A 21,397-nucleotide genomic window follows, 5' to 3' on the forward strand; every position below is an offset into this window, starting at 1 on the left:
TCAAATCGATTATTTTTTAAGAAACAATTATATGGCCTTGGTGTTAGAGGGTGCGAATGAGATACACTTGGATGAGTTCAATAGGACACTGACGGAATTGTCAGCTCTAGATGTTAAGATCGAAGAGGAGGATAAAGCACTTATTCTGTTGGCATCACTACCTCATTCATTTGATCATATTGTGACTACACTACTATTTGGTAATGATATTCTCAAACTTGATGAGGTTATTGTTGTTTTGTTGATGAATGAGACGGGGTGAAAAATAATGGTGAATGGACATCAGGGGAAGGTAGCATTTTGATTACTGGTGGTGGTCAAAGTAGAGGTAGATCAAATGAGAGACAGGAGGATAAGGATCACTCCAAGTCGAAAGGTCATAAAATAACTTGTTATTATTGTAAGGAGAATGTCATTTTTAAAAAAAAAAAATTTTGGTAAAAGGAGAATGTCATTTAAAGATGAATTATCCAAAGCGTATGGATAAAAAAGAGAAGATAAAAAATACAAATCATGAAATGTTATTATAGCGGAAGGGTCACGGAATGACGGAGATGTCTATCTTACTGCTTCATCAAGTACAAAAATTTTAGATTGGATTTTAGATCCTTGTTTTCATTTCATATGTATTTAGTTAAGGATCAGTTTATTATGTATCATGCATGTAAAGAACTGAGGCATTATATTAGTTTTGATTGCATAAGGTGATTGTGGCCTTGTATGAGGAACTAGAACCACCCCAAGACAATTATGTTGTGTGTCAGTTAGGTCGGGAGGTTGAAGACAACCTAATCCCTTCCTAAAAAGTTTTAGGGCAAAAGATCACTGCCTAGTGACATGGCCCCTGCACCAACACAAGGCCAATGCAAACGTGCGTAGATTCATCAACATGTATGAAAATTTTAATTTCATGCTCTCCTATCTGAGGACAGAGACCACGCAACCAGACAGCATTAACCATCAAAATAATTACAAAATTATCACTTACCTTTAATTTTTGAAGCATTTATCATTTGAGTGGACCCATAGCAACTTATAATCAGGGTTTTAGAACCCCAGATTGCAACAATGGGCCATGGGAAATGTAATCACTGCCCATTTAAGATCACTCGAATCACTAACAGGTTCCCATCAGATATTGAATCAAATTCTACTCATGGATATGCCAATCAAATTCAAATTCAGTAATGGCACACCGGAAGAACTTTTTCTTCACCACACGGTGAACGATCACCGCCCCAATCAATGCACATAAATATCTGCCCCTATTTATGAATGATCAAACATACCCCTTACAGTGTGTGTTCCATAGATCATTGACCGTGGTTGAAGGAAACTCGATCCATGGCATTACCCATTCGAAATATACTGTGTTCATTTTTCTTTTCTTTTTAATGCTAACCCCACCAGGTGAAGCTGGGATTCAATCAGAAAACACAGTGATGACAGGCGCCTTCGAATTCATTACATTTACATCCCTAACCATAAGCATATCACAGGTTTTGGCTCCTCCGAAGGCTGATGCACAAACAAACCATGATCTTTAAGGTAAAGTTCCAAATTCATGTTAAAACACTTGTTAGTATATTAAAACTTCATGAGAACATGGGCAGGTGCTATTGACCCTTACATCAATACAATTGGGACTTCGGAAGCTATTCATGTCACTACAGATTTACATGGGAGGATTGGATGGAGTTCACTCTAAATCTGATGGTTCAGAAGCACAATGCCCACATCCATTTTAAATCGTTTTTCAAAAGGATTTACAGTTATAGGTCTGCAAGTCAATGAGGATTTTCGAATGACCTTGACAGGCGATGTGGAACTTCGTTCAAAAAACGACATAATAAACATGGTGACATGAACATCTTTTAGTAGCTCTGGACCATGGTAATTCAAGGACAAAAAATTATGGTGCAGGATAACTTTGGGTATTATTAACTTTTAAGAGAGATGGTAATTAAGTTACCACAATTATATATAATGGTTTATATCAATAATTAAACATGTATATTTATTTGTAATGTCCAGCGATCAAGTATTTACGTATCAAAGTATGTGTTTAAATGTACACAAATGTACGCATGCACACACATTTGTAGATACAAATAGAATTATATAGGTAACGATAACGTTGTCATCCACAGTTAGATATATTAGTTCCTACAAGACCTATAGTAGGTTTAACATTTACAACAAAGAACTTGCATGATTGCTAGGATACCTACCTGGGGTTCTACGACTTCGTAGTTGGCATAGTTTTCGCTTGAATCTCCTACATAAGAAAATGTATGTGAAACCAGAGCCCATACCCTCAAGCCTCATTGGCTTCTGAAAACATACAATTCAGTGTAACTGGGTTTCCACCAAGACTAAGTCTTCCCATGTCTAAAATCTTCCAACTAGCCTCTGAAGAAATTACACCGATGTTGGATCCTGTGCGAGAATGTGGACTACTCTTCAGATGATTTGTGTAATCCTTGGTCAACCTCTCAACTTCCTTCTTCAGTGTCTGATATTGACCTGTAACAACATGGTGGAAATAACAAATAAGAACCATTCATTAACTACTACTAATGTAAGAGCTAGTCTGGAAATAATAATACTCCCGCATACATACTAATTGGTAGAAGAAAAATAGTCAAAAATACAAGTGTCAGAAATGTAAGAATGACTTCAACTTTCAACAATGTTTGCTCCTTTCAAAGATGGTAGCATGGCACAAATGGAATAATTTCCAGACAGATACAATGATGAGGCTCCGTTTGTTTCGGTGTAAAATTTTACTTGAAAATTTTTAATTCAAAAATCTTTTCGAAATAAAATTTTATGCGGAAACAAATAGAGCATTAAAGAAGAAGAGAAAAAGGTAGACGGAGAGCAGAATCTTCAATCTTTAGCATCGGTGTACTATAATCATTACCAATAATCCATTAGCCTTTAGCCTATATGGGGTACTTTTCTCAGATAGAGAGCACAATAGAACTTCAAAAAGATTAAAAAAGTCCAATTTTTCTGGACTCGAGCACCTCTTTTTGCCATGTGCTAAAGTCAATTGGTGCATAAATTTTGTGACCAGAATACTAGATGGATCCCTATGTCTTTCTGGGCGATCAACACTTTTTACCACATGGAAAAGTTAGCTGGGGCCCAAATTTTGTGACCAGGGAGATCCCAATGTCCCATGCTCATGTGTTAAGTTTCAGGCCAAACGAAGCTTGTCAAGTGGGAAAATAAAGCACTGAAATATTTAAGACCATCAGGAGGTTGTGGACCACCAAGGAGATGCATAGACATACATAGGACAGTATCCCCTTACAATGGTGGGCGGGGCAGTACATGTTTGAATTTTGGATCTGAAATTTTACACATGGTCATTCCTTATATATCCAATGGTCAGCATCACCAAATCATCTTCCACGTGGCAAAATTAGCCATGCTCGTCCATTAAATTCTCTATACATGCCCATCTAGAGACACTTTTGCAAGAAAAGAAACCTCCCCGCCCATCCAGAAGAATCAAATAGATCAAATCATCTGGATCATTCATCAGATCATATTTGGGCTGTGGAACCTCCTCTTCTATGGAAAACATGACTGGTTTATGACTTTATTAAGACTCACTGAATATGGTGACTACCTCCCATGACCCCATCTTACCACCCTGAAGCTAGTCTTCAGTTGAAGAAATTTTAATCCGCTCAACACTCTGCAAGTATTTCTTCCAAAATTGTTTGCAACCGAACAGGGACCTATTGTTCCTTCCATTATTTCTTCACCATTCCACTATGCTTGATAATCAAACCTAAGTCTACCTTTGCATATCAGTATGTTTCTTTTAAGAATTCCCAAATATGACAGTATCTTCATAATCCTACGAAAGATAACTGTAATGATGAGAATCCTAAAATATAATGCAATATAGCCTACCAGAAACTCAAGGTTCAGAGAGTCTTGCGAAATCATGGTTATTGGTGGGAAGCCATTATATAAAAAAACGTTGAAGAACCAAAGAAGTCAACATATGATAAAAGACTCACCAGCCTTGAATAATTTTTCTTTCTGGAGGTAGACTATTTGCTGCTTTAGTGTGTTGTTTTCCACAGACAAAAGAACACGCTTCTGAAGGAGCGAAGCAACTCTGGCTTCCAACTCTGATTCCAGAGTCTGCAGGACATACAAATCTTAGTTTACACTGCTTTAAGCAAGAAAGTTGTCAGGACAAGAGATAGAAGAATTAAACTGGAGAAAATTTATCTGAGAGAAACGAAGAACTAAAACTGTCCCAACCAAGGATTTAAGTATCTGTATCGGGTATCGTATCCAAGGGATGATTATAAGAAACGTATCGTATCGTACCGGAGAGATGCAAAACACACTAAAGATACACATGGAAATAGTCAAAGTATGCATGGATGTACCTATGATACATATAAATACAGCTTTGAGGCATAAAACACCTTATTATGCAATATGTAAGTATATATCAGCTTGGTGCAAGGATCTGAGTCTTTTTTACCTAATCTAGTGATGCATAACCCAAAAAATAAAAAATAAAGATCTGCAACTTTACCACTTTTTCACCCAAATCTAGTTTGATCTATGATTTGAGCACTGCAAATCCCCAAAACTTGTTGAATGATGAAGATTAGGGTCGTTTTTTATGTTAGAAGATTTCCTACAACTCATATCAAAGAGAAAAACAAGTTTTCAAGGCTTCGGTTGCTCTCGGTTTCATATCTCCCTCACAGTTTCTGTTTTGCAGGTTTAAAGGAGGTGATCAAATGTATCGGACCATATTGGATTGTATCAGTCCCATATTAGTCCCATATCAGACCATATCGATACCCACCGTATCGACCGACACAATACGATACTTACCGATACTTAAAACCCTGGTCCCAACAACAATGCCAGTAGGTGAAATTGGCACTCAATCGTTCACTCACTTCACTTCTACCATGAAACTGCCAGTTCTAATACAGCTACCATTCATCAGAACAAAGGATAATAATATGGTATTTACAGTACCAGTTAGTACATGAGACTCAGACAATGTCAATCATAAACCTCTAGTTGCCAGTTCAAATGCAGCTTACTATCCAGGACATAGGTCAATAATCTAATTAGATCTTGATTATCCAATAAGTAAATTTTCAAATGGCAACACTTAGTACTTGGGAAGGCGGTAAGATTACAAAAAAAAAATACTCCTCTTCTAAAAAGACCAAATGTAAATTGCAATGATCAGACGTACACAATTATATCATCTGGTTGCCTCTCTTAAAGGAAATCATGTAACCCCAAGAAGTAAGTCTTTGCATGCCTGGCAAGTTTACCATAATATAGTAATAATGAATTCAGAAATCATATCACATTTCTTGATGATTTACCTGAAAAACATTGACAGTTCTCTCTAGTTCAGCAATATACTGAAGCTTACGAACCCTAGAACGCTGTGCAGGGTGCCTGTAAAAAAATGAAGTTTAACAGTGTCAACATGCACAGTGCATCTTCCTTGTGTTAAAGCTTTGGTAGAATGATCACCAACATTTAATAATGATCTAGATTGTAAATGCTAAACCAAGACCCAAGACAAGAATGCTAAGAAATTCTGTTTGGTTACAGGATAATCTTGAATGTCTCATTGAACCATTTAGTGGCTCAGTTGAACTGTACATAGCAGCAACCAAGCTGGTCTGCTAATCGACAGGACATTCTCTTATTAGCATGTTTCAATGCTAGTGACAACACTAGGTTGACCTGGACCATTCATCTTGGTCTGACTGGAATGAAGCTACTGATCCATTAACCAGGTCAACTTCGGAGTGAGTTCTAAAACATGGATGACTAATGACAGAGGAATATAAGCAAGCGTGAAATAGGATATAGAGTTAAAGAGTTATTGAAGATATCAAGAACATCACTTTGCCAACGAAGGGATTCAATAATAGGCCTAAATACTAAACAGTTATAAGCAGGATCACAACAGAAAAGATGTATTAAAAGCCGAGGACCTGCACATCTTTCAAAACTAGAGAAAAAAACCTAACATTTTCTTAACTATCAGTCATCATAAACGTTTTCTTCCATATTCCAGGCATGAACCCCCTCACTAGAGGACCAATTAACAAGCATTCTGCCAAAATTTTGAATACCTTCCGCATAAATATGTGGAACATTCAAAGTTATTCCTCAAGGCTGCATACATTTGCCCCTCCTAGACTCTGCAGTAGCGGATGCCTCGTGCACTGGTTCTCTCTCTCTCTCTCTCTCTCTCAAAGTTATTCCTCAAACTCACACTTGACCGACATTCAACATAGTTATTACTCAAACTTCAACACTTGCCCACATTCAACATACTTCTTGGAGCGGAGAATTTCATAATCTCACTTGAGCCAACAATGATGATGATGACAATGACATATCACCTGGAATTTCAATTTAAGAAAAAGAAATGTAAAGAACAAAATTAACTTTTTAGAGTGACCCCTTACTTGCATGGATAACTTCAAAAGCATCTTCTCAATGCATTGAAAAGCAAACACAAGAGTATCCAGAGCTACAGTGATCAGTGCCATTGAAGGACAACCAACAGCAGGGCTCTAATACCAAATGCATGCAAGACCTATCAAGGCAGGGTTCAGTTACAATAATTTCAACTATTAGGTCTCTGGGGTTCTCAGACTAGAAGTTAGGTTTCTCAAACTAGAAGATTAGCATTCTAGGTTCAAGAAATTTGTACACATGGAATATGGAATCTTGCCGGTTTAGGATGTGAAAATGTAGGTACTAGGCAAAGCCATCAGAGCAGATATTGAGAAACTATGGTTCGGAGGATGAGTTCTGGACCAGACCAAGATTATGTCAAGTGTGCATAGTTCCTCTTGAGTTTCCACTAGTTGTTCTTTCGTTTATTTCTCCTTCACTCTATTCTCTGATCTCCATGCAACAATCTTGAATGGCATCATCAACCTTGATCTATTTGTTAGCAAGTTGCACCAAATTTTTTCTTCTAATAAAATCAGTTATTTATCAACACCACCCCCCCCCCCCCCAAAAAAAAAAAATTTGTAGGTCAATGGATAGGTTTCTGCCACCTAAAAAAAGAGAGAGAAACTTTAAATTTAAGAAGATCACTTCCCCAACTCAACTGCCTTCCACTTTACCTCATTCAAACTCAAGAATTTGCTCACCTCAATTATCAAAGATGTGCATTTTTTGAATTGCTTGTAAATAAGTAATCCCATGGTTTCTTTCATACCCGTTGATTCAATGTATCACTTACTAACTCACTGTCTCACCTAGACTCAAGGAAAGAGGATCACAATCCATGATATGGAAATAGAGGCATATTAGCATGGAATGTATATAACTATCAATACAGGACACAGCTTAGCATCGATGATTTCCGCTTCCAACTATGCAGTATGTATAACAGTATGAGCTATATCACAAGCTTGCAAGCGCGAGTAACACTGTTTAAAAGTATTTTCCTAGAGGGTTTATAGTGTAAACAAGAATACAAGGTAAGGGACAAGAAAGACTGACCAGAACCCAGAAATTAACTTAGCAAAATGCAAACTAAGGCAGCATAACACTTCAATGATATTTGAGATTAAGCACATTAAAAGTGTGATATGCAAGAAAAGAAACTGGTTACCGGAGACAGAAAGCTAATCTCTTGAAAAATGAAAATCGGATCTACAGGGATATGAACGAGATAGACAGGTTCTCACCGTTGTGCAACGTTTGCCTCAGAATCAAGCTCACCATTCGAACCACAAGCATTTCCTTTCGAATAAGATTGGATAGTTTCAGAAACACAGATATCCCCGGATAAAAACTGCAGAGGCTTTCGAGAAACGTACTCGGATAATGCCGAAACTATGGGGTCCCTCGAATGGGTTAAATTCGACTTTCGTCGAGGAGAGTTTGGTCCATATACACAATCATCTACCAAACTATTTCCAGTTTCGTCGGAAATGGCACTCTGCCCATCATTAACAGAAGAAATACCGGAAAAGGAGGCCAAACCCTCCACGAGAGCCGCTGAATCGCTAGCTGATCGGCGAAGAAAGGTCCCTTTGGAATGGGTTTCGGAATCACTTAGAAGTTCATCAAGCCAAGATGGCTGCTCCTCCAAGATGGAACTCTGAGAAGAAGAACGATAATGAAGAGGGCGCAACCCGTCGTTTCTGGAAAAAGTTGGAGAGACTGGAGGATCCTGGACGTGGCGAGAAGCTCTGCTCTGCAATGGGCAACGAGGGGGTAGGTGAGCGTGAGCCGGCCTTGACATGGTATACTGTTTGTTATTTACAGTGCGTCCCACTGTTTGTCAAAGTAACCCATGGCCAACCTCCTTTTGCTTCTTCGTCCCTGATGGAGGAGAGAGTCAAACAAGTTATTAGTAGTTCCAATCTCTCAGCTTAATCTGCTACAGCAATTTAAGATAGAACTAATAACATTTGAAACAATTTGAAAATAGTCAAGTTGTAACCAAAACTGTTTCCAATCAAAACTAGAAAGAAATTTTCATGCTTTTAAATAAATTATGAACAAAAGCAATACAATAGTAACCCTAAACAGAGAAAGAAGCAGAAAGATTTGAACTTTCTCTCTTTTTTTTTCCCGCTTTTTCCTGAAAATTTAAGCTGTTCTCCTTCGCTTACCTTTCTGTTTTCTGATTTTCTTGCCCTCTCTAGTCATTGTCATTCGCATTAATCTTACTGAAAGAAGCAGAAGAAAGAGAGAAGGGAATAATGAAAGGCGAGGAAGAAGAAGAAGAACCCGGGAATGAACTGGAGGAGTGAGGGGAGAGGGATTGAGAACTGGGGGAGAAGCGGTGGAGTAGGAATGAGAATAAGTGGGAAGGTGAGTGAAGGATAATTAAAGTGCGCACGGTGTGCCACTTGGGCTCCGGGCGGCAAATCTGCCAGAACTCCATTAGCCCACTTGCAGGCGAAAAGCGTCCTCTAAATTGCAATTTTTGTACGGCCCCTGCTACTGCGTGGCTTCGTCTGTACGATTCATTCCAGCCTGGCCTTGGCCACGCCACGCGTACACCATTACATCGCCGATTCCTTGTCAAAACTGCCCGAACTGTTAAGACAGACCGACCGACTGAAAAAAACCGGACCAAACCAAAATTGATCTTTATCGAATTGGGTTTGGGCTGGGGTATGACGGATCGGTTGAAAGTCGAATCATATCGAACCAACCGATATCCAAACCAAACGAATGAAACCGATAAAAAGTTATGGGGCGTTGTTCTCTGTACCGTAGCATAGCCTGGGTCCAGGCACATGGGGATGGGCATAATAACCATCCTGCCCCTCCACAGGCAGTCCATGTGCCTAGGCACAGGCTGCGTTGCGGCACAGGAACATTCTCCCAAAATTAGTATAGCTTTATGAATAAATGAGTTGATTATGCATAAAGGTTGGGCATTAGGTATGATTAAGGGTGTCAAATGGTTTGGTTTCGAGTATTCGGTTCGGTTTTGGTTCGATTCCATGACTTGAGGGTGTGACCCAAAATCAAACCGAAAATCGAGTTGGTTCTGGGACCACCAACTGAATCCGAACCTGCTTGATTCTGTTGGATTACGGTTCTAATTCGGGTTTAATTCGGTTTTGGGTTACAGTTCGAATTCGATTGCACACTTGAAGAGTTGAAGAGGGAAATTGAGAAAGGGAAATAGAGAAAACCTGGAAAGTGGAATATAAAAAGTCATTATGTTAGATGGTTACAAAAAATACAAAGAAAATTCATAGAGTTTTTTATTTTTCCCTTTGAAGAGTGGCATATAAATTTCATTCCGTTGGATAGTTACCAAAAAAAACAATGAAAACATAGGAAAGTATAATATTTAACATCATTTGGTTAGATATGATTACTAAAAAATTTAAAAGATATATATGGCTTTGGATTAAATAGTTTATTCAGTTCGATTTCGATTCAAATCGACGGGTCTTGACATGAAATCGAAATCAAACCGAATTAAAATACCATATACCAGAACCAAAATCAAACCGAATTAATTTGATTAATTCGGCTCGATTTCAGATTCGATTTTTGGTTTTGATTTTATTTTGACACCCTTAGGTATGATGGTAGTTCAGTCTAGTTCCCCTCAATCCCCGTCAATGGTAAGTTGAGTAAGGACTTAAACCCCTGCGAACATGAGACCCATGACCCGAGTAACCCGACAAGTTTGCACTTCAATAAATCGCCGAGGTCTTGAAGACGTCCGCGTCGGGAAATCAGTTACCCTCACTCACCCTCTGGAGAAGATTCTTTGAATTTAGGATTTCTTTTTGGGAACATAAAAACAAGCCACATGAAGGCAAGCAATTTGGGGCGTGGATAGGCATGGGGACCACGACAGTTCAGATTGAAACTATCCCGTCAATCTAAGCCGTCCATTTTTTTAAAAGTTTCATTGACCTCATCAGTACTCGTAGCTGTAAAACTCACACATTATCATCCTGGCCAATTTACAGACGGTGCATGGTCTTCTTCCCGTCATGGTGGTGGTCGTGGAATGGTAATAAGGAGAAGAAGTGTTGGGTGTTTTTTGGTTGTGCAATGTATTGTTGGTTTTGGTCTTTTCCCATTTGTTATGAAAGCTAAGGCTTTACGTGATAATTTTCTATTTGTTCAGCGTTTGGGGTTGTAATACTTGATTAATCGTTTTCTTTGATTGCCAAGCATTAATAGTGGCAGTTTTAGACTCATTTTCTAGTTCGATTGATTGGACTACATGGGATCCAGTAGTGGATATTAAGGTTACATTTTGTATGCATTCTTGGTCGATTTCGCTTTCTCGGATGATAAAAATAGTTGTTTTTGTCATCCAAGAATGTGAAATTGACCTAAAATGCAAATCAAACACAGCCTAAGTCTCTTGTTTGTCAGTTTTCCTATGTTTTGTTTCATTATATTCCTCACAAGTTTAAGAAACTCTTTGGTATCATTTTTCATTTTTTCAAGTGTTTGGTATCAGTTTTGAAACTTGTTTTTATTTAAAATAAATAAAAACACCCCCAAAATGATAATAAATTCTTGAGTCTAGTATGGATTATGAGCAAAAACATTTTTACATCATTTTTTTGTTCTTTAATGAGCATGTGCTCACAAGATCCATATATGAAGGGTCAAATAGACATTTACCTACTCCATTCCATCCACCCCCACCCTGTCTTCATAACCAGAGTCTAGTGAGTTTGAAGTGGTTCAGCAGTCACCGCGACAGAGAATTGTTTCTCCTTAACAATGTGTTTGGTTACATTCTTGGAACATGTATGGGAAAGGAAAATAATGCAGGTCAAATGATGGATCTACAAGTGATGGGCTCAATTAAGGACTGGTACGTGAAAACAAATTTTAATCTGATGGTTGATATGACCAGATCTGATTAGGTATGATAATGGAGACTAGTGAAGAAATTTCAGGGAGAAAATATATGAGACAAGGTGAAATGCTAATTTGAAAATCTGATAAACTCCTCTACTTATCTTCCCGCCCTTCCTCCCCCCCTCTCTCTATCCACAAATTGTTTTTAATGTACTAAACAAATCACAGCTATAATTCTATATTCACCACTTAACGTCTATGTTGGGCCAGCAAATGCTTTGGTAATCTCAATTACTCAATAATGCCACAAGTATCCATATCTCCACCCCAAGATTTCTTGCCCTAGATAGAGAACTAGAGTGCTTGGGTGCAAGTTTTGCGCTGTGACTCCACTAGCATGTAATATCTACGTGGCAGGTTAGGTGGAGTCTAAATTTTAGTGAATAAAACAATATAGTCCATACATTCAAGTTAGATTCTCAAATCGGACATCCGATCACATTTCAATGGTTCGGATTTGTGTAGTTGGCATGCCATATGGTTGATAAGAGGTGCGTTGAATTTGTTTCCCATTCTAAAAGTGAGGTACGTATTATCAACTTCGTCCAATAAGAAAAGTATACTAATGCTCGGTGAAGGAAAACTTTCTCCAATTGTGACACTCTCCCAACAAATTTTCTAACATTAACACAGGAAGTTTCCCTATTAAGTTAAGCCTCCAAATGGCAAAAAACCTGGCTGACAGCTGGATTAGAATTTTTTGGGCCCACCTATATTCATTGTTCCATTCAACTGTGACCAGGCATAAGTTGGGCCCATCTCTCTAAGAATATTCTTCAGGGCTATTTAAACAAACACCTGCGGCGACAGTAGAAAGCACAACATCTTTCAATCCTGAATCCCCCCAAGGAGTCTAGAGATTTAGGGCACCAATTCCTAAGTTCTCTTCTTGCCAACTTGCCATGGGAAGGAAGAAGGTCAAGCTTGCCTTGATCCCTGACGAGGCAGCAAGGAGAAGTACCTTCTTTGGAAGAAAGAATGGGATGATGAAGAAGCTAAGTGAACTTAGCACGTTATGTGATGTTCAGACGTTTGCTATCATTTACAGTCCCTATCAACAACAACCTTTCGTTTGGCCTTCTGATCCACTGGAAGCAGAAAAGGTACTTAGCATGTTCCAGAGCATGCCTGCAATGGAACAAAGCAAGAAGATGCTGAACCAGGAAGGGTATCTCAAGGAAAGGATCAACAAAGTAGAGGATCAATTGAGGAAAGTTCAAATGGAGAACAGAATGAAAGAGATGACGAAGCTTATGTACGAGTGTTTGAAGGGTAAGGATCTGAATGATCTTGCCATCCCTGAGTTAACTGATTTAACTACTGTGGTTGATGATAAGATAGAGGCTATAGCAAAAAGGATTGAAGAATTTAACCTAACTCAACCAGAGATTGGGACTTCAATGAACATCGCGGGAGCGTCAAGCTCAGTTGATGATAGTATGGATTTGCAGGTTGCTGTGGATGCTTTACAAGGACTACCAGATGTGAATCTAGATGAAGCTATGCCTTGCTTTGGCAATGAAGTTGTGGCACCATATGTGGACAATAGTTCAGGGACTCCTCCTTTCTATCCTTAAGATTTAAAGCTAGTGTCCCTTCATTAATAAGACCTAGTGTCCTTGTTTTCCATGAGAACAAGTGTTGTTCTCTTATGGTTGATAGTTTTTGTTCCTTTCTTCCTTATGTTTTTGAATTCTAGATCATACTTGGAAGAACAAAGTAGTCCTTTTACTTTTGTTTTTCTATAATTTGTTATCACTTTTTCTTTTTTTATGATCTAAAATTTGTTGGATCTTTTCTTTTTTTCTTTTCTATTACGGATTACCTTGCTAAACTAGTGGCAAAAAGAGGAATCTTACCAATTGGTTTGTAGTTTCCCCAGTATGTTAGGGAAGCTTTATTGGATGAATTTTTTTTGGGGCGGACGGGCGAAATATTGATTCAATTAGTGTGAGTTGTTCCCTACGGAAGTTTTTGTAGGGACCGTGTATCCTTGCCCTTTGTTTTTCTTATATACGTAATTCTTTTCCTTTACATCTTAATTTTAAATCTTACATATATATTTACACACACATGCACGCGCAAACTTTCATGTGCAAATGCACGTTTGGCCTTTTGTCTAGAGAGAGACTCTAACGGATAAAATACTTCACTTTGAAAGATGGAATCAGTTGGAGCATCTGATATTGATGTGATGTTTTAGAAAACAAAGAGAAACAATGGGGGCAGGCGTGCGTTATGAAGAGAATTTTTTTGTACCATGAAATAGTTTACCAATGCAAATTTAATAAATACAATAAAAGGGTTGAGCATTATTGAGAATCTTAGAGGGAAAAGAAGGTGGACATAAGAAGGGGACTGCTATACCCCGTACCCAGAAAAGGATTATTTTATTGTTGTTTATGACTGATAGGTTGAAAAATAATGACATTACATGTAATTATAAAATATGATTCCTCAATTTAAGATAAATGATTTAATGAGATTATTTTAATGATGATTGGCTTAGAGTTCCTGATCTGATTACTAAAGACTTAAAAGTGAGTTAAGTTGACCATAAAATTGACTTTGATCTTAGTGACCCTTCGGTTTCGGTGATGGAACTGTCAGTTGTGCAGATGTGTGTGAAGTGAAGGTTTCGCGTGATGTTAATTAAGGGCCCTTCTAGGGTGCCCAAAACATGAAAAGTGAAGGTAATTTAATTAACTTTCTAAGATCAAAGTCAATCTTGTGGTGCGTCCCATCGCCATGTTGGGTAAAGCTTACTGTTGATGAATTCTCGTTGGAAAACCCAGGAAAGACAGGTGCAGGTGGTGTTTTTGAGATGTTCAAGCCAGAGTGATTTTTTCCTTTAGGAATTTTCTGGGCATTAAATCCAACTTCGAAGCTAAGTTCTTTGTGGTTATTCAAGGTTTAGGGATTTCTAGGGATCCTAGGATTTCAAATCTTTGGGTGGAATGTGATTCTAATTCGGTTTTCCTTCTTTCATTCAAAGGCCTAGTTCCCTAGTTTGTGCAGTAAGAATGGGTATCTATTCAGTCGTTCCTCTATTCTATTGTCTGAAAAATCTCACTGCTATAGGGAAGCAAACCTTGTTGCGGACTATTTAACAATAAAACTTGACGTGTCATCCACAATGATCACATTCCCTCCGTTGGTTATGCATGACCTTCATATGGATGCTCTAGGCAGACCACAGTTTCGCAGTTGCGAATTTTTAGTTTCTTCATATTTTCTAATGTAGCAGGCTACTCTCGCTTGCTGATGGCATTGTCAAAGGTGGGAGGGGCTAGTTGGGATGGTTGATTTTATTTTATTTTTTTTGGGTTGGTCCTGGTTTCCTTGCCAGGTGTTTCTTGGGTTTTTTTTTTTTTTTTTTTTTCTTTCTTGTATGTTCTTAATTTCCATTCTTTTTAATACACATGATCATTTTAGAAAGGAAAAAAATTACCTTTCTAATTGAAAAAGAATCGAGGTAATCAGAATCCGATCCGGATAGATATGACCAGTTGAGTAGACAAAGGTAAGTAGACCAGATCCTGAAAACAAGATCCGGTTGACTGAATCATAGTGGCAGTCGACCGGATGTTACAAACAGAGCTCACTTTCTTCTTAGAGGAAAGTTTCCTCATTAGCCTGGATTAAGAGAGAATATCTTCATCCATGTAGACGTGATTGGACTCCTGAAGAGTGAATTCCATCAATAAACGCACACACCTTAATGTACATGGTTGAAACTATCCTTCTCCACTCTAATCCAAGGGTTAGATATTCTGGCTTAAGAGGTTCTCTTTTCACCATGGGCAGGGAAACTATGTCGTCCTCCTATTGCAAAACCAAAATAACTTGAAGAAAAGTTTTTGTTGTCACGAGACTTACCTTTGAAGATTCCTTGATTTATTTTTATTTTTATTTTTTGTTGTTTTTGCTTATCTTCTTAAATAAAGCTTGTCCTTGTATACGAATATTGTATTGTTCTCTTCTTCTAGTTTTTTATTTATTCATAAAAAATAAAGATTAATATTTTCTTTTTTTACTTTTCCTTGACAAACAAACGGATTTTCATCCTCCCAGAGCACCACACTTGAGAGGATAAATTTCCCAACCAAACCAAGCAATGTAATACATTATTTTTATTCCCTTACTTTTCTTTTTCTTTGATGACGAAAGCTACTCATAAAAAAGAAAAGATTTAACAAATGAAAACGTGCATGAAAGGACAGTTCATGGAAAGGTGTTTTATGGATTAACTGGGATCAGCTCTGTCGAAGTAAAAGAGACAGTGGATTGGGTTTTAGAGACCTTGCAGATTTTAACCTGTACTTACTTGCCAAACAATCCTGGAGACTTTTGCATAATGATTCTGCACTATGAGTCCGTAGGTCTTTAAGAAGAATATTTCCTGTCCTCGTTTCTCGAAGCCCCTTAAACAAAATTTCTCTTGGGTTTGAAGGAGATTATTAGAAGGATGGGAGCTCCTTACTCAGGGTCTTGGTAGAATAATTATCACTTCTAATTTGCGGGTACCTTTAATTCTTCTAATTCCCATAAGAGGGAGGAGTAGATCTCATCTTGGGCAGTGTTTTCAGGCAGAGGTAGGGTGATCAATTCCACCTTCAAGTGAGGAATTGGAAGAACAACGAATTGGAGGGGATAACAATTCATCTTGGTAAGGCTATTGGTAATAGTATCAGTTTTTCTACCCTAGTTTTCAGGGGGTCGTATCCTTAGCTTGGCTTTGACCTCATTATTCAGCAATCTAGGCAATGGAACATCCCACTTTTTAGGTTGTCTATTCGTAACCTAGGCATTGATAGTTCAGATCCTCTACTACCGAGCTGCCCGGCAGGACGGTACTATCGAGACACAGCAAGGCGGGGAATGATCGCCTTACTCCTGCCTGAGCCCCTTGCTTGAGCAGGGGTAAGGCGATCATTCACCGCCTCGCTGTGTCTCGGCAGCACGGTCCTGCCGAATAGCTCGGCAGTAGAGGATCCAAATTGCTATCTCACCAATTCCCCTGTGTGTTTCCCCAAAGGAAGACTACTGGACTTGGGCATGCACATACTAAGTCTAGGTGTTTACTGTAACGTACGCTTACAATGTTTCTTGTCCTCTTTGTCCCTGGCCTTTATGTCTTCCGATCCATTTTGGGCTTTCGCATGTTTGGTTTTTGGGTGTTTGGTGGCTTCACTCACCTTCTTTTCTTGTAAACCTTACCTTTTGGAGGGAGAGTTTCTCTCCAGATTTTCTTTAATAAATTCTTCTTTAGGATAAAAAATAGAAAACATGGTGAAATGTTAATTTGAGAATCTGATAAACTCCTCCACTTATCTTCCCGCCCTTCAACCCCACCTCTCTCTATCCACAAATTGTTTTTAATGTGCTGAACTAATCACAGCTATAACTCTATATTCACCCTTTAACGTCTATGCTGGACCAGCAAATATTTTGTTAATCTCAATAACTCAATAATGCCATAAATCTCCATATCTCAGCCCCCTAGATTTCTTGGACTAAGTACTTGGGTGCAAGTTTGGCGCTGTGACTCCACCAGCATGTATCAGCTATGTGACAGATTAGGTGGGACCTAAATTTAGGTAAATATAGCAATATAGCCATATATTCAAGTTAGATTCCCAATTTGGATATCCGATCAATACATGGTGTCTTCTTTGTTTTCAATGGTTTGGATCAGCATACCATGTGGCAGAAACAGAGGTGTAGGAGTTGCATACCCATCCACACCGTCGGACTATTATCCATTTTGCCCAAAGAAACAATCCTACAATTGTCGTGGATCAAGTTTCCCACACCTACATTCAAAGGATTCATGCTTGACCAACAAATTTGGGTAAACGAGATAAAATATCAAACATTGAGATAAGATATTATTAACTTCGTCCAATAGAGAGAAATAATGACATAAGATAGAGGGTTTTCCTTCCGTCCGGTGAAGGAAAACTTTCTCTAATTATCACAGACTCCTAACAAATAACGTTAACACAAGACGCTTCCCTAGGTTAAGTTGGCAAGCACGGCATCCAACACCAAGGACGGATGAAGCACATCTGAGTGTGGTTCAGATGTGTAGTGACCGTCAGACGTGTTCATGTCGCATGCCGCGTTGGACGTCGTCCAGCTTGGGATCTGCTGGAGAGGAGCCGAATCCCAGAAAACTAGGCTGACAGCTGGATTAGAACTTTTATGGCCCACCTATAATCATTGTTCCATCCAAATGTTGAAAAGGCATAGGTGGGGCTCATCACTGTAAGAATATTTTTTTTATATCATGCCTACGTTGCTATTTAAGTACCTAGGGCGACTGTATAGAAACCAGAACATCTTCCAATTCCTCTGTTCTCTTCTCAACAACACCCCTCGGGTTGCCAACTTGCCATGGGCAGGAAGAAGATCAAGCTTGCCTTGATCCCTAACGAGGCAGAAAGGAGAAATACTTTCTACGGAAGAAAGAATGATATAATGAAGAAGCTACGTGAACTTAGCACGTTATGTGATGTTCAGACGTTTGCTATCATTTACAGTCCCTATCAACAAAAACCTATCGTTTGGCCCACTGATCCACTGGATGCAGAAAGAGTGCTTAATATGTTCAAGAGCATGCCTTCATTCGAACAAGGAAAGAAGATGTTGAGCCAGGTAGGGTATCTCCAAGAAAGGATCAACAAAGGAAAGGATCAATTGAGGAAGCTTCAAATGGAGAACAGAAAGAAGGAGATGATGAGGCTTATGTACGAGTGTTTGAAGGGTAAGGATCTGAATGATCTTACCATGCTTGATTTAACTGATTTAACTAAAGTGGTTGATGAAAAGATAAAGGCCATAGCAAAAAGGATTGAAGCACTTAAGCAAACTCAATCAGAGATTGGGACTTCAACGAACATCGCCGGAGCGTCAAGCCCAGTTGATGATAGTATGGATTTGCAGGTGGCTGTGGATGCTTTACAAGAGCTACCATATGTGAATCTAGATGAAGCTATGCCTTGCTTTGGCAACGAAGTTGTGGCACCATATGTGGACAATAATGCATGGACTGCTCCTTTCTGTCCTTAAGATCTAGAGCTAGTACTGTCCCTTCTTTCTTAAGAATTTGCATTCTCTCTTTTATTAATAAGATATAGTGTTCTTGTTTCCTTGAGAACTAGTGTTGTTCTCTTATAGTTGATAGTCTTGTTCCTTTCTTCAATATGTTTTTGAATTCTGGATCATACTTGGAAGATTTTCTTTTGAATCTAGTTGTTTTCCTATAATTTTTATCACTTTAACCTGTTGGAAATGTGTCCATAAAATCCATTTTATGTATGGGAGTGTCGGATTGACATTTCTATGGGTGTATTCAGAACTTGATACCTTCTTTTAATTGTCTGTTGTCTTATTTTCAAAAGTTCATTAAGTTTAGGGCGTAGAGTGGTTTTTAAAAATAATTTGAAAATTTACATTTCAATATGTCATTATCAAAAGGTATCATTGTCATTTACATTTTTTACAGTATACATGTGGAATGACTATTGGGTTTGGTGGCATTTATCTAGACCAGTTGAAGGGTTGGTTCAATGGTCTAGTTTGAGTTGTCCAATTGAATAAGAGGTGGAGCCTTTTAAGGTGGAGTTTTCTAAGGAGGTGGAGTCTTCAAAGAGGTGACGTCTTCAAGAAGCTAGGTGGAGTTTTCCAAGTAAATGGAAGAGTGAAGTCTTGAACAAGATTGGGTCTTCCAAAAGAGTAGAAGTCGTTGAAGAAATTAAGCAATGTGGAGTCTTCCAAGTAAGTGGAAGAATGGAGTTTTCTACAAGATTGAGTCTTCCAAATGATTGGATGTGGTTGGAGACATTAAGCAAGAAGAAGAGTGATTGGGTTTTCTCTAAGAAAAGAGAAAGTGAAACCTTGCCTAACAAGGTAGAGAATGAGTCCTATAAAAGCATAGAGGTGTTTATCAAAGAGAGTAATGTTGATCCAATGAGGAGCCAAGATGTGAGAATCTAAGTGAGGAGCCAAGGTGAAGGTACGTAGAGTGAATGGGAGATGAGATAAGGGTGTACATGGGGCTTGAGTTTGGGTATCAAATCGCAAGGGTTGTAAATTTTCTCTTCTCTTAATTCATAGCGTGGAAGCTAGATCTTACTCAGTGGGCATAGGCGGTTTTGCCGAACCACGTAAATCTCTTACCTCTTCTTTGTGTATGTGTTTGTGTTCTTTTGTACTGTGTTGATCTTGCACATACCATTTTCGTGCATTGCTCACATCACAAAGAAAAAGTTGAAAATGTTGTTTTCCAACCCCTAACAATGACTATTTACCCTCATTGGAAAAGAATATATCTTATACTAAAAGGGCAAAAAAGTAAGGTTCCAAATTATGACACTTCAAGGGGTGTCAATATACTAGAAAATACCTTTATGTATTCTTATTCAAATTAATTTGCATGATAACATGGGTGGTTGTCATCCATAGGTTTTAAGATATAAGTGTTCGCAACTAGGAATGGAATCGGGCATCTAAGGTTTGTCACATTGTATATTTTTGGAATGTGATTCCAAGATATAAATGGGAGCATTTATAGTATATGTTGAACTAGATCATACTGAAAGTCTTGTATGGATTACCATCAGTTGTTTGGCAGCAAGTGATGCAGGCCACGCCCTCACTCATGTGCCCGACCCCGACCAACTCTCTACTCAATTGGGCCAACCACATACTCTTCAGAGATCAGCCCGGATTCAAGCCCAAAAGGCTCAAGGTAAGGCCCAGCCCCAAAAAATGCTCCAATGACCAAGTCATGCACCAAGACCCATGGACCAATCCCAAAACATGGTTCAAGGATCCCTAGCTTTTCCGCATTTCTTGCTCTCCTTGGTGATTGTTCCAACTCCATTAGTGGATGATGTTGTAGCACCTATTTTCAAATTTTCTCTGAATAAGTTCTTATCCTCTTGACTCCTCTCTTGAAAATAGCAACAAGACTCCTCAAAACAATAATCAAGGCACCTTGAAACAAAAATCAAGACATTTTGCTTATTGCTTGGAGCAACCAACAAGAAAGTGGAGAAGCTCTAGAGTTTTCCTAACTCTAGATGTAATCTCAACCATTGAAACTTCATTTGAATCAAAGGTTGAGATGTTGCAATACCGTTTAGGATTTTTTTCCTATTAAAGGACAACATATTCTGATTGTAATGGGAGCTATGAAATGATATTTTGTTGAAGGTAGCTACAAGCCTTTCCCTTGAACCTAGTGGTGGTCACCCCAGAAACTTTGAAGAATTTTCTCTCTTTCCTAGAAGAGTAGGAGCTTTGTTTTTTCTTACTTGCATGCTAGAAAAGTTGCAAGACCTTGTTGGGGCTGCAATCATCCTAAAAGAGTTGCATTTCAACCTCATATCTATCCATATCCATTTCTTTTATTTTTAGATTTTTATTCTTGCTCGTACACCAACTTCATGAGCCGTTTCAAGTACCATACAATGTTTTTCTGAAAAAATATTCTAGACCAAAGTTGTAGGGCAGTGAGTCCTTGATCATTAGGCTTTAGAACCAAGTCATTCTTATATATATTGAGAAAGACATACTCATTTTTCCGAGGTCGCACATTTCTGGAAATTTCTGTATCTAAATTGTGCTTTCTTTAAAGCTTGTTTTAATTTCTTTTGAATCGAGTTCGGCAATCTCCTTTGGGGGTTTGCATCAACAAGAATCTCTAATATCTATTTTTGTCCCCATAACTGAGAGGTCTCACCGTGGCATTTGGACTTTGTACGTTTTGGTGTACCATCAGTTGATTACAATCCTAGCTATATATCGGTGTGTTAGATTCACATTGTTCTTCTGTTAATGGAAGAGATGCTCAACATACGATCCACATCCCAATTAGGGAATATCATGAGAGAATTTTTAGACAAAAATTGAACGAGATTATGAGCTTTCGGTACGTGTTAGTTTTATAAACTGTAAACGAAAGTAT

At 38.4% G+C, this 21,397-nt stretch overlaps 3 protein-coding genes across 4 annotated transcripts; 2 read left to right on the top strand and 1 right to left on the bottom strand.

Moving 5' to 3' along the window:
• Positions 1 to 2,100: 2,100 nt before the first annotated feature.
• On the bottom strand, positions 2,101 to 8,768 carry LOC122642139 (basic leucine zipper 6). 2 transcript variants are annotated; one of them, XM_043835568.1, is made up of 6 exons: positions 8,675 to 8,753; positions 7,743 to 8,378; positions 5,397 to 5,472; positions 4,044 to 4,170; positions 2,320 to 2,526; positions 2,101 to 2,278 (listed from the first exon to the last, which is right to left on the bottom strand). In XM_043835568.1, coding segments are annotated over exons 2-6 (972 nt in total). In that variant the 5' UTR covers positions 8,303 to 8,378; positions 8,675 to 8,753; the 3' UTR covers positions 2,101 to 2,276. The 2 variants fall into 2 exon arrangements, with proteins under 2 accessions (XP_043691503.1, XP_043691495.1); XM_043835560.1 differs by having other exon boundaries at positions 2,101 to 2,526; positions 7,743 to 8,382; positions 8,676 to 8,768.
• Positions 8,769 to 12,323: 3,555 nt separating this feature from the next.
• LOC122664870 (agamous-like MADS-box protein AGL80) lies at positions 12,324 to 12,998 on the top strand. Its single transcript, XM_043860930.1, has one exon. It carries the CDS (start codon positions 12,324 to 12,326, stop codon positions 12,996 to 12,998), a length of 675 nt encoding a protein of 224 aa, XP_043716865.1.
• A 4,822-nt stretch (positions 12,999 to 17,820) lies between these two features.
• Positions 17,821 to 18,495, top strand: LOC122664959 (agamous-like MADS-box protein AGL80). Its single transcript, XM_043861039.1, has one exon. The coding sequence runs from the start codon at positions 17,821 to 17,823 to the stop codon at positions 18,493 to 18,495; it is 675 nt and encodes a 224-aa protein (XP_043716974.1).
• Positions 18,496 to 21,397: the final 2,902 nt, after the last annotated feature.

This window comes from Telopea speciosissima, chromosome 1, assembly GCF_018873765.1.
Source record: "Telopea speciosissima isolate NSW1024214 ecotype Mountain lineage chromosome 1, Tspe_v1, whole genome shotgun sequence".
NCBI classification, from domain to species: Eukaryota; Viridiplantae; Streptophyta; class Magnoliopsida; order Proteales; family Proteaceae; genus Telopea; species Telopea speciosissima.

What these genes read in the sequence shown, in the direction of transcription:
- LOC122642139 (XM_043835560.1), bottom strand. Translation starts at nt 8,302, where the DNA reads ATGTCAAGGCCGGCTCACGCTCACCTACCCCCTCGTTGCCCATTGCAG. An exon ending in GAGGCAAACGTTGCACAACG is followed by an intron (nt 5,473 to 7,742) that starts GTGAGAACCTGT and finishes ATTTTTTTACAG; the next exon opens with GCACCCTGCACAGCGTTCTA. An exon ending in GAACTGTCAATGTTTTTCAG is followed by an intron (nt 4,171 to 5,396) that starts GTAAATCATCAA and finishes TATGTCCTGCAG; the next exon opens with ACTCTGGAATCAGAGTTGGA.
- LOC122664870 (XM_043860930.1), top strand. Translation starts at nt 12,324, where the DNA reads ATGGGAAGGAAGAAGGTCAAGCTTGCCTTGATCCCTGACGAGGCAGCA.
- LOC122664959 (XM_043861039.1), top strand. Translation starts at nt 17,821, where the DNA reads ATGGGCAGGAAGAAGATCAAGCTTGCCTTGATCCCTAACGAGGCAGAA.